This window comes from Heptranchias perlo, chromosome 41 (genome assembly GCF_035084215.1).
Source record: "Heptranchias perlo isolate sHepPer1 chromosome 41, sHepPer1.hap1, whole genome shotgun sequence".
Classification (NCBI taxonomy): Eukaryota; Metazoa; Chordata; class Chondrichthyes; order Hexanchiformes; family Hexanchidae; genus Heptranchias; species Heptranchias perlo.
In genome coordinates, this window is record NC_090365.1 from 2,142,709 (window position 1) to 2,155,382 (window position 12,674).

Consider the following 12,674-nt stretch of genomic DNA (forward strand, 5'->3'; position numbering starts at 1 on the left):
ACACTGTCCCATCAAACACTCCCAGGGCAGGTACAGGGTTAGATACAGAGTAAAGCTCCCTCTACACTGTCCCATCAAACACTCCCAGGGCAGGTACAGGGTTAGATACAGAGTAAAGCTCCCTCTACACTGTCCCATCAAACACTCCCAGGGCAGGTACAGCACAGGTTAGATACAGAGTAAAGCTCCCTCTACACTGTCCCATCAAACACTCCCAGGGCAGGTACAGCATGAGTCAGATACAGAGTAAAGCTCCCTCTACACTGTCCCATCAAACACTCCCAGGGCAGGTACAGGGTTAGATACAGAGTAAAGTTCCCTCTACACTGTCCCATCAAACACTCCCAGGGCAGGTACAGCATGGGTTAGATACAGAGTAAAGTTCCCTCTACACTGTCCCATCAAACACTCCCAGGGCAGGTACAGCACGGGTTAGATACAGAGTAAAGCTCCCTCTACACTGTCCCATCAAACACGCCCAGGGCAGGTACAGGGTTAGATACAGAGTAAAGCTCCCTCTACACTGTCCCATCAAACACTCCCAGGGTCAGGTACAGGGTTAGATACAGAGTAAAGCTCCCTCTACACTGTCCATCAAACACTCCCAGGGCAGGTACAGGGTTAGATACAGAGTAAAGCTCCCTCTACACTGTCCCATCAAACACTCCCAGGGCAGGTACAGGGTTAGATACAGAGTAAAGCTCCCTCTACACTGTCCCATCAAACACTCCCAGGGTCAGGTACAGGGTTAGATACAGAGTAAAGCTCCCTCTACACTGTCCCATCAAACACTCCCAGGGCAGGTACAGGGTTAGATACAGAGTAAAGCTCCCTCTACACTGTCCCATCAAACACGCCCAGGGCAGGTACAGGGTTAGATACAGAGTAAAGCTCCCTCTACACTGTCCCATCAAACACTCCCAGGGTCAGGTACAGGGTTAGATACAGAGTAAAGCTCCCTCTACACTGTCCATCAAACACTCCCAGGGCAGGTACAGGGTTAGATACAGAGTAAAGCTCCCTCTACACTGTCCCATCAAACACTCCCAGGGCAGGTACAGGGTTAGATACAGAGTAAAGCTCCCTCTACACTGTCCCATCAAACACTCCCAGGGCAGGTACAGCACGGGTTAGATACAGAGTAAAGCTCCCTCTACACTGTCCCATCAAACACTCCCAGGGCAGGTACAGGGTTAGATACAGAGTAAAGCTCCCTCTACACTGTCCCATCAAACACTCCCAGGGCAGGTACAGCACGGGTTAGATACAGAGTAAAGCTCCCTCTACACTGTCCCATCAAACACGCCCAGAGCAGGTACAGGGTTAGATACAGAGTAAAGCTCCCTCTACACTGTCCCATCAAACACGCCCAGAGCAGGTACAGGGTTAGATACAGAGTAAAGCTCCCTCTACACTGTCCCATCAAACACTCCCAGGGCAGGTACAGGGTTAGATACAGAGTAAAGCTCCCTCTACACTGTCCCATCAAACACCCTCAGATCAGGTACATCATGAGATTGATATAACCTAACGTCCGAAAAATGCCTCCAACTAAACCAGTGTGGCAGTTTTTTTTGTATTTCTACACCTGCTAACCTGTGGCCTCTCTCACTGAGATTGCTAATTTGGTTAATGAGCTTTAGTTTTATGCAAATTCAGCATTTTCAGGACAGGAGACAAGAAGTCAGGGAACGAAGCCAGTGCCTGTGGAATCGTACCCCAGTAAGAACCCGCATGTTCAGGAGAGGTGGGGGGGGGGGGGGGTGGGGGGATGGGAATCGAGGGGCAAAAAGCAAATAGCAGTTGAGAGGAATCAAAGTGTAGCCTGTTTCGGGGATTGTATTGGGAACCCAGTTGTGAAAGGGTTAAATGCCGCTGGTCAGGGGAGAGGGCTCGTTGCAACTTCAGTGCTGCTTTTAACTGGCGGGAGTGCAGTGAAAGCAGAGACTCCTGCCCCCTTGTGCTTTGTTAGTTGAACGAGTGCTTTCCCGGGTGAACGTGCTGCTGTGAGCTCGGCCTGCCTGCACCGTACAATGATCCAAATCTCCGTGATAACTCCAATCAGCCAGCTCCTATAAGGGGGGGGTTTCTCTTTACTTTTTTTTTCCTATCCCTAATTGCAATTGTCCTTCATATTACACACTGTACATTGTGAGCGAGTGGAGTGTACCGTGACCCTGGGGGACTGGTTGTAGCCAGTGATTGTGACGCTGGTGTGTGCTACTGTGCTCACCCACCGTGTCAGTCGCTGGTGAGTTGTGTTTGGGCCTCCAAGGCTGCCTTATTTGGATGTGTGGAGCATAGTCTGGGTACTTGGTGTGCAATTTGTGTGCGGGCTAATGTTAACGTGCCTGACAGCCTTGCCGGGCAGGGAGGAAGGGGAACCAGATTTGGAAAATATTTCTCTTCCTTTTGCCTCAGGGCAAACATAACTTTCTCAGCCTGGATTATCTTCAATAGTATCTCAATCCACCCTAATTGGCTAGAAGGGAAAGCTTCTCCTGCCACTCCAACAAGATGCAATTATGGGCTGCATTTAGGAGGAAACAAAGGAAGAGAAGGAGGCCATTCAGCCCCTCGAGCCTGTTCCGCCATTCAATTAGATCATGGCTGATCTGTATCTTAACTCCATTTACCCGCCTTGGTTCCATGACCCTTAATCCCCTCACCCAACAAAAATCTATCAATCTCAGTTCGGAAATTTTCAATTGACCCCCCAGCCTCAACAGCTTTTTTGGGGGAGAGAGTTCCAGATTTCCACTCCCCTTTGTGTGAAGAAGTGCTTCCTGACATCACCCCCGGACAGCCTAAGAAACCCAAGAGCTTGCCCATGTTGGGAGTCAGAATGAGGAGCCCCTGGAGGTGGGTCTTGTTCATTAGGGGGCTCAGAGATTTTATTGATGTCACAGCATCTTCTGCCAGTTGGGTTAGATCTTGGGCACAACCAGAACATGTTGGGGTCAATAGGCAGGAATAAGAGAGACAGACGACTGAGGTAGGATGCAGCAACCCCTTGCATTTATATAGCACCTTTAACGTAGGAAAAGGTCCCAAGGAGCTTCACAGAGGTGTAACTAAAACAAATGTACACCGAGCCAAAGGATTAGGAGGGGTGGCCAAATGCTTGGTCAAAGAGGTGGGTTTTAATGAGGGTCTTAAAGAAGGAGGAGTGGAGGGGTTAAAGGAGGGAATTTTAGAGTACGGGACCTAGGCAGCTTAAGATACAGCCGCCAATGGTGGGGCAACAGGAGGGGGGATGCACACGAGGCCAGAATCAGAGGAACGGTGAGTTTGGGGTCTGTGTGGGGGTTGTAGGGCTGTTGGAGATTACAGAGATAGGGAAGGGGGTAGGGCTGGAGGGGGTTACAGAGATAGGGAAGGGGGTAGGGCTGGAGGGGGTTACAGAGATAAGGAGGGGTGTAGGGCTGTTGGAGATTACAGAGATAGGGAGGAGTGTAGGGCTGGAGGGGGTTACAGAGATAGGGAAGGGGGTAGGGCTGTTGGAGATTACAGAGAGAGGGAGGGGGGTAGGGCTGGAGGGGGTTACAGAGATAGGGAGGGGTGTAGGGCTGGAGGAGATTACAGAGAGAGGGAGGGGTGTAGGGCTGGAGGGGGTTACAGAGAGAGGGAGGGGTGTAGGGCTGGAGGAGGTTACAGAGAGAGGGAGGGGTGTAGGGCTGGAGGGGGTTACAGAGAGAGGGAGGGGTGTCGGGCTGGAGGGGGTTACAGAGAGAGGGAGGGTTGTGGGGCTGGAGGAGATTACAGAGAGAGGGAGGGGGGGTAGGGCTGGAGGAGGTTTCAGAGAGAGGGAGGGGGGTAGGGCTGGAGGAGATTACAGAGAGAGGGAGGGGCAAGTCCATGAAGGGATTTAAATACAAGAATGAGAGTTTTAAACTTGAGGCATTGGAGAACCAAAAGCCAATGTTGGTCAGCGAGGACAGGGTATGATGGGTGAGTAGGACTTGGCTCACAGAGATGGAAGTCGGCAGTCTTTCTGGAGAAGAGCGGGGAGCTCTCCTGGCAGTCTGGCTAACATTATTCCCGCTGCTGTCTGTGGGACCTGGCTGCTGCATTTGCCTACAGAGCAGTAACTACACTTCAGAAAGAAATCCACTGGCTGTAAAGGGCTGAGGCCATGATCAGACGATATGTAGAAGCACAATCTTTATGCTGCAGAAAGAGGACTCAATCTCCTCTGCCTGCTGCGCTCATGGTTCAAAGGACACCAAGCCAGCCTGCCGGAGCGGGAGTGGAGCTGATAGTGGTTCAAAGTGGTACAGGGGAGTATCACTCCCCTAGTGTCACCTTCGACCTTGAAGAGGTCCTAAATCTAACCGTAGTTCAGCCTTTTGTGTTGCTCGCTTAGAGCAACAAACTGGGATGCAATCAATTTGCATAAAGAGGATGGGAAATTGAGTATTGAGCTCATTTGCAAAATCTTTACATGATGGGCATGTTCACAAAAGGAAAAGCTTCGAATCTGTGCCTAAGGAAATTTAAATATATTTTATCCAATGTGCTTGCTGTCCATGTTGGCTGTGTTAGGTCTATTAGGTAAATTAAGCTCCATGTGTACTTAAGTGCAGTGGGACTCTGGAAGACAGATTACATTTGAGAGAGAATTGCTGGACAGAGTTTCGCTGGTGTCAGGGACTCCCTCAGACACCCTTCTGAATTTCTGGTGTGATTGGTAGTCAGTGGCTGTGATTTCTGCTGCTAGGCTTCACTTTGGACAGGCAGCTTCCCATTCCGTCACGATGCCTCGGTCATTTCTGGTCAAAAACCGACATGCTGAGTCTGGCAGTCGCAACTGGGGCAACCTGTCAGATGACCAGCGAGGGGATTTCTACATTCCAGGTAAGTTATCTCCACAGTACAATCCCAATCCTTTTGAGGATTGTAGAAAGACGGACAGACTGACAGAAAGAAAAATAAAAGAAAGAACTTGTATTTATATAGCGCCTTTCACAACCTCAGGACGTCCCAAAGCGCTTTACAGCCAATGAAGTACTTTTGAAAGTGTAGTCACTGTTGTAATGTATGAAACACGGCAGCCAATTTGCTCACAGCAAGATCCCACACTCAGCCTTACTGAGGGAGTGCTGCAGTGTCGGAGGTGCCGTCTTTTGGATGAGACGTTAACCCGAGGCCCCGTCTATTGGCGTCGAGAAAGTAGTCTCAACGCCGATAGCAAAATCACATCTTATTTACACATCAATGATCTACAGTTAATAGCGTTTAATTCCATCCACAGAATGCTTGGACGGCTATGCTACGAGCAAGCAGCAATCTTTGCCTGAACAAGATGCAACGATCAGCGCTGAGGGGAAAATGCAAAGCACGTGGGTGAGATCGTTTGATAACGGATTACATGGAACAGCTCAACTGGAAGCACAACCAGTGCTCAGCAGAGCTAAGGTACATCTTTACCTGAGTTAAGCTTTCAGTGACTGGCCGTCACACCCGTTTTGTTTTCGCTAGATTCTCATCCCCGAAAGATTAAAGAAAAACAAGAGAGGCAGGGTTCTCACTACAGTGGGGGTGGATGTTGGCTGAGGCGTAGGCAGAGCTGTACTGTGAAGAACGCTCCTCCCCACCGTTCGAATACCCTGCCAGCACTCACTACTGAGGCTCACACAACACAACAACTTGCATTTATATAGCGCCTTTAACGTAGAAAAACGTCCCAAGGCGCTTCACTGGAACGATTATCAGACAAAATTTGACACCGAGCCACATAAGGAGATATTAGGATAGGTGACCAAAAGCTTGGTCAGAGAGGGAGGTTTTAAGGAGCGTCTTAAAGGAGGAGAGAGAGTTGGAGAGGTTTAGGGAGGGAATTCCAGAGCTCAGGGCCCGGGCAGCTGAAGGCACGGAGAATGGTCACTTGTGTCAAGTATTGGAGGATTGGCGGTGGCCATAGATTCGCAGTCACTGCAGGTGAGGAAGTGGGAAGAAATTCTTAAAGAACAGTGTAGATGAAAACATAAAATTACAAAGCGATATTGATAGATTAGGTGAATGGGCAAAACTGTGGCAAATGGAATTCAATGTAGACAAATGTGAGGTCATCCACTTTGGATCAAAAAAGGATAGAACAGGGTACTTTCTAAATGGTAAAAAGTTAAAAACAGTGGATGTCCAAAGGGACTTAGGGGTTCAGGTACATCGATCATTGAAGTGTCATGAACAGGTGCAGAAAATAATCAAGAAGGCTAATGGAATGCTGGCCTTTATATCTAGAGTAATAGAGTACAAGGGGGCAGAAGTTATGCTGCAGCTATACAAAACCCTGGTTAGACCGCACCTGGAGTACTGTGAGCAGTTCTGGGCACCGCACCTTCGGAAGGACATATTGGCCTTGGAGGGAGTGCAGCGTAGGTTTACTAGAATGATACCCAAACTTCAAGGGTTAAGTTACGAGGAGAGATTACACAAATTGGGGTTGTATTCTCTGGAGTTTTGAAGGTTAAGGGGTGATCTGATCGAAGTTTATAAGATATTAAGGGGAACAGATAGGGTGGATAGAGAGAAACTATTTCCGCTGGTTGGGGATTCTAGGAGTAGGGGGCACAGTCTAAAAATTAGAGCCAGACCTTTCAGGAGTGAGATTAGAAAACATCTCTACACACAAAGGGTGGTAGAAGTTTGGAACTCTCTTCCGCAAACGGCAATTGATACTCAATTGCTAAATTTAAATGTGAGATGGATAGCTTTTTGGCAACCAAAGGTATTAAGGGATATGGGCCAAAGGCGGGTATATGGAGTTAGATCACAGATCAACCATGATCTTATCAAATGGCGGAGCAGGCACGAGGGGCTGAATGGCCTCCTCCTGTTCCTATGAGCGGGAGGGAGAAAGTTACACACAGAAAGCCAAGAAAACCGTGATGATTTTGGCAGCATTGCTTTTCTAATCGTCAAATTCTTTTCGAAAGGTGAAATCAGCCTACCCTCGGGGCCACTTCCTCTGCTCCGCCTGCACCAAGATCTTCCCGTTACAACGCATGCTGACCCGGCACCTGAAGTGCCACAGCACAGTCAAGAAACACGTCTGCAGGTTCTGCGGAAAGGGCTTCAACGACACTTTTGATCTGAAGAGGCACATGCGAACGCACACAGGTACAGGGCGGGGTTACCATGCGGTAAAGCTGGACCTCATTCAGTAAAACACTCCGTTCCCGTTACAACAACTTGCAATTATACAGCGCCTTTAACGTAGGAAAAATGTCCCAAGGCGCTTCAGACGAGCGTAATCAGGCAAAATTTGTCACCAAGCCACGAAGATAGATATTAGGACAGGCGACCAAAAATTTTACGGAGCATCTTAGAGAGGCGGAGAGGTTTAGGGAGGGAATTCCGGAGCTTAGGGCCCAGGCAGCTGAAGGCACGGCCGCCAATGGTGGGGCGATGAAAATCGGGGATGCGCAAGAGGCCAGAATTGGAGGAGCGCAGAGATCTCGGAGGGTTGTAGGGCTGGAGGAGGTTAGAGAGATAGGGAGGGGCGAGGCCATGGAGGGATTTGAAAATAATCTATGCATGAAGTGATCGTTGAAATCATACTCTTTCCCCCCCCCCCAGTAGCTGAGGGGGTGAATGCGCGGCAGAGTGAGCAATGAAGCCAGACAGCCCAAGAGTGGCCCACTCTCAGCGCAGAGCGAGCTCGTCTCAGCCGGAGAAGCACTGGGAGTGCTGTAAGTGACCTCGAGCTAAAGAGGGGGCGGCATTACTGAGCCAGCAAATTCCTGGTCGCTATCTAGCGACTCCTGCTTAACAGTGAGCGTTTGGATTTCAGGCGAATCAGGCTTGGCTGTGATGCCAACCATGGTCGAATAGCTCACCTACCCTCACCGTCTGGGTCAATTTAATAACCGTGGGACAGTACCCTAGCAAGAGGGGCGATAAGGAAGGCTCTGCCAGTGTTGGCCTGAAATGTACCTTTGGGAGGCTACAGATTAATTGCCTGATATCAGCTAACGCAGCACAGACTCTAGATCAAACCTGCAACTCTTCCTGCTCTTTATGCTTCAGTACAAGATTCAGTGCACTGACCTGCTGCGCAGGAGAGCACAGGGTCTCAATTTCTGTCAGTGGAGAGAGCCATAGCATAAGTTAGACGCACACAACTGCACTGCATCTTTTTTTCTTCTTTGTTCCTGGAATGTGGACGACGCTGGGTCACAGTTATTACCTAACCCTAGTTGCCCTGAGAAGGAAATTGTGCACCTTCTCCTTGAACCACTGCAGTCCCTGTGGTGATGGTGCTCCCATTATGCCATCGAGGCAATGCCAGGACTTTGATCGGCAACGATGAAGGAGGGGCAGTATTCGCCTAAATCAGGCTGGTGTGTGACTTGGAGGGGAATCTAAATGTCGGGATGCTCCCATGATCTTGCTGCTCTTGTCCTTCTCGGTGGCAGAGGTTGCAGGGTTGGGAGGTGCTGGAGAGTCGCTGCAGTGCATCTATTATTTGAATTGCTGTGCGATAAAAGATTTTAATTTGCTACATATTACAGGTAATAGCTAACCTTGTTATAGTGTCAGTCTCTGCTCATTGGTAGCAATATCACCTCTGTGTCAGAATATTGTGGATTTAAGCCCCACTCCAGAGACTTGAGCACATAATCTAGGCTGACAGCACTGAGGGAGTGCTGCGCTGTCGGAGGTGCCGTCTTTCGAATGAGATGTTAAACTGAGGCCCCGTCTGCCCTCTCAGGTGGACATAAAAGATTCCACGGCCACTATTCGAAGGCGGCCGACATTTATCCCTCAACCAACACCTAAAACAGATTATCTGGTCATTATTTCATTGCTGTTTGTGGGATCTTGCTGTGCACAAATTGGCTGCCGTGTTTCCTACATTACAACGACTACACTTCAAAAGTACTTCATTGACTGTAAAGCACTTTGGGACGTCCTGTGGGTATGAAAGGCACTGTAGAAATGCAAATTCTTTCTTTGTCTTTTTGTATTTCTTATGTCATTTTAGACGTTCCTTTCTCCCTCCTATTCTGACAGGACTTTCCCTCTCCCCGTTTGTTTAAGCAGGTATTCGACCCTACAGGTGTGACCTGTGCGAGAAGGCATTCACACAGCGATGCTCGTTGGAATCTCACCTGAAGAAGATTCACAGTGTGAACCAAAACTACGCCTACCGGGAACGGCGTTTCAAGATTTTCGTCTGTGAGGACTGTGGTTTTACGTCCAATCAAGGGGACACGTACTTCCTGCACATCAGGGACCACCACCCCACCAGCCCTTTACTACGCAAGTATCTGCGGAAACAAAGCACCTCTCTCCAGAACAAATTAAGCATGTTACTCTTTCCACATAATCTCTATGTGTAAAAACGAGCTTAATTGCATTTATATAGTGCCTTTCATGACCTCAGGACATCCCAAAGCGCTTTACAGCCAATGAATTACATTTGAAGTGTAGTCACTGTTGGAATGTAGGGAAACTCACGGCCATTTTGCGCACAGCCTTTATACAGCGCCGTTAATATAGTAAAACGTCCCAAGGCGCTTCACAGGAGCATAATCAAACAAAATTTGACACCGAGCCACATACGGAGATGTTACTACAGGTCAAAGAGGTAGGTTTTAAGAAGCATCTTAAAGGAGGAGAGAGAGAAGTAGAGAGGTTTAGGGAGGGAATTCCAGAGCTTAGGGCCCAGGCAGCTGAAGGCGATGAGATAATAACCAGATAATCTGTTTGGGAGATGTTGGAGGAGGGATTGATATTGGCTCTTTTTCGAAATAGTGCCATGGGATCTTTCACGTCCACCTGACAGGGCAGATGGGGCCGGTTTATCATTTCATCCGAAAGACAGTGCAGCACTCCCTCGGTACTGCACTGAAGTGTCAGCCTAGATTTTGTGCTCAAGTCTCTGGAGTGGGACTTGAACCCACGACCTGCTGACTCAGAGGCGAGAGTGACACCCACTGAGTCACAGCTGGCACTGTACGTTGTGGTACTAGATCACACAGATTGGGACAATCTCAGGGTTGAATTCCCAGTCGGTGCTGAGTTAGGTCATCTTAGCTGGGGCAGTGATACGATGGCTACACGTGGCTGTAGCAGCTCTGAGCTGGGGGTGGGGGGGCGGAGAAAGTCACCCAGAATTCTGCTTCCTGGCTGCTATCCTAAAGAGTGTGTACATATTGGGTGAGGGCTGGGTTGCTAGCTCCTGTGATACCCTCCATGCCCGCTAACAATCAATGAATAGGCAAGTGCACAAAGAATAGGTACAGGACAGCTGTCAGTGCCCATTGAACTGCATCCCATCATGAATCAGCCGAGGAATCAGGAGGGGAGAAAATAAGATGGGGGCAAGGGAAGCTAACAGGAGCTTATTGAGCAAGGGACCTCTCTCCCTCTCTCCCTCCCTCCACTGGTAAAGTAGTGAACTCTCATCCCCAAAGGGTGAGGAGTTCTAAAGCCCATTTTAATTCTTCTGTCCTATGTTGAAAACAAAATGTGGGCTTCTCTTCCTTGATGGAACGCTGAGGAGCTGGGGGGCAAAGCAATGCCAGTTCCACAGTGCGCCATGTCATAGCAGATGGGGGTTCATGTTCCCCACATTTCTTCACACTGTCAGCCTTTGTTTGCGGCTGCAGGTAGTGACACCCACTATTCCTGGCCAGTATGGGGATGAATGGGTAATTCCCCCGTCAATCACGCCTGGAGACCGCCCCGCTGTAGGTGACTGTGATTGATTTTATGCACATAATTTGTATTATGTAACTATCCTCCACTCACTGCATTTTTCTGGAGAAATAATCCTGCTTTTATCGGGAGGAGTTGCTGTAGTTTCGGTCATGAGATCAGTTTTCTATGGTTTGTAGAGATTCTTTTTAAATAGACTATGTAGACTTTGCTGTAGTGCGTTGTTTAAATAGACTGTTTGCTGTGAGTCCTGCCGCAAGTCCTACCCTGACTCCAACTTATTGGCTGACACAGTGGTATCAATCAACATTCTGTTTGCTTTCAGCTAACTGGTAGGGGTGCGAGGGACACTTTTCCATAGGAAGGGGGAATTGGAAAGCAATCATCCAAGGCTCTGTAGACCTCCGCTGGAAGGAGGTTACACGCACACCCAGCCAGGCCACTGTCAGTTGTGCAAAAGACTTCTCTGTTAGAAAGAGATGGGGATAAATAATTTTAAACTGGGGTGGGGGGAGAAAATATAAGAGAGAGAAGGAAAAATCAGCAGGATCAGATTTGTCTGTTGGACTGACTGACACGAGGCAGTCAGGACTCTGAACAGCTGAAGGGGGAAAGCGCAGGATGCAGGAAACTGGTGACACAAATCCGTCTGTGTGGGGGGGGGGGGAAGAGAAAAAAAACTAAATGCACTGAGTGGTGTACCACCGAACCATACAACGCTGGAAGATCCCAGGACTGAATTAACTGATCGTGGCCTGGACTCCATTCGAGGGGGTGGTGAAAGAGGGCGACTGGCCTCATTGCAGCAAGGCCAAGTTTCCCATTCTTAATTGTTACCCAGTGATTCTTGCTGGAAAGTGCCTGCGTGAGTGTGAGTGCGCGCGCGCGCGTCCGTATGCGATGTCGAGTGAGGACATCAGGCTCTGGTGTGATGCCCACTGTAGTTGAATAGCAGTTCAACACTCACTGTCTAGATTCACACGGCACGAATGGCCACTAGGACGAGGCACTCAAGGGTGCCGGCACCCATGGAACTGTACCGCAGCAAGAGTCGGCACCTTCTCAGGAAAGGTGGGGAGAAAACTGAAAACAATAAAGCCGGTACTACAGCTGGTCGGGATACAAATGAGATGCAAATGCAGCACGTGCAGGAGCAGAAAAGCTTTGAATTCACATCCAAATCCCTGAAACACATTTGCAATTCATTCCCTAACCATCTACTGTTTCCAGAATATACACAGAGTAAACGTTCCCCCCACCCCCAACTAATGGTTAGTAAAGAAATTGGTACTGGCATAGGGGCAGGTGACTGGGCAGGTCAGCCCATCAGTGAAGAACAGGAATGTGTGAGCAGGGCAGCATTACAGACAAACAGACATATTCTGCTGCACTAACATACAAATTATAGGACCGAATTTTCAAAAAATACATACAGGGACACAAAAACAACCTGCATTTATATAGTGCCTTTACTGTAGTAAAACGTCCCAAGGCGCTTCACAGGAGCGATTATCAAACAAAATTTGACACCGAGCCACATAAGGAGATATTAGGACAGGTGACAAAAAGCTTGGTCAAAGAGGTAGGTTTTAAGGAGCGTCTTAAAGGAGGAGAGGCGGAGAGGTTTAGGGAGTGAATTCCAGAACTTAGGAGCTAGGCAGCTGAAGGCACGGCCGCCAGTAACAGGGTGAGGGAAGTGAGGGATGCACATATCTTGCATTTTTTTTCCTCAAAGACACAACTATTACACAATGGAATACTTTGTCAGAAGGTTATGGGAGCTGAGTCAATCACATTTAAGATAGAATTAGATAAACACAAAGAAAAATATCAAAGGGTACGGGGAAAGAGCAGGGACAGGGGATTAGAGTAGATAGCTCTGATGTAGAGGTGGTCCAGGCACAATTGACCAAATGGCCACCTACTTGTGGTGAAATTTCTACAATTCTATGAAACAAATCTCTTTCTAATGGGTATTAGTTAAAGCAATGCACAGAATCACAGAA

General features: G+C 48.6%; 1 protein-coding gene across 1 annotated transcript; it reads left to right on the forward strand.

Annotated features, from left to right (window-relative positions):
• The first annotated feature begins 4,757 nt into the window (after positions 1–4,757).
• Positions 4,758–9,347, forward strand: LOC137305859 (putative transcription factor ovo-like protein 3). Its single transcript, XM_067974795.1, has 4 exons — positions 4,758–4,857; positions 5,255–5,418; positions 6,939–7,122; positions 9,049–9,347. The coding sequence occupies exons 1-4, from the start codon at positions 4,758–4,760 to the stop codon at positions 9,345–9,347; spliced, it is 747 nt and encodes a 248-aa protein (XP_067830896.1).
• Positions 9,348–12,674: the final 3,327 nt, after the last annotated feature.

Excerpts from the sequence above, each read along its gene's own strand:
- LOC137305859 (XM_067974795.1), top strand. The coding sequence starts at position 4,758 with ATGCCTCGGTCATTTCTGGTCAAAAACCGACATGCTGAGTCTGGCAGT. Across the intron at positions 4,858-5,254 it reads AGGGGATTTCTACATTCCAG|AATGCTTGGACGGCTATGCT; the intron begins GTAAGTTATCTC and ends TTCCATCCACAG. Across the intron at positions 5,419-6,938 it reads CAGTGCTCAGCAGAGCTAAG|GTGAAATCAGCCTACCCTCG; the intron begins GTACATCTTTAC and ends TCTTTTCGAAAG.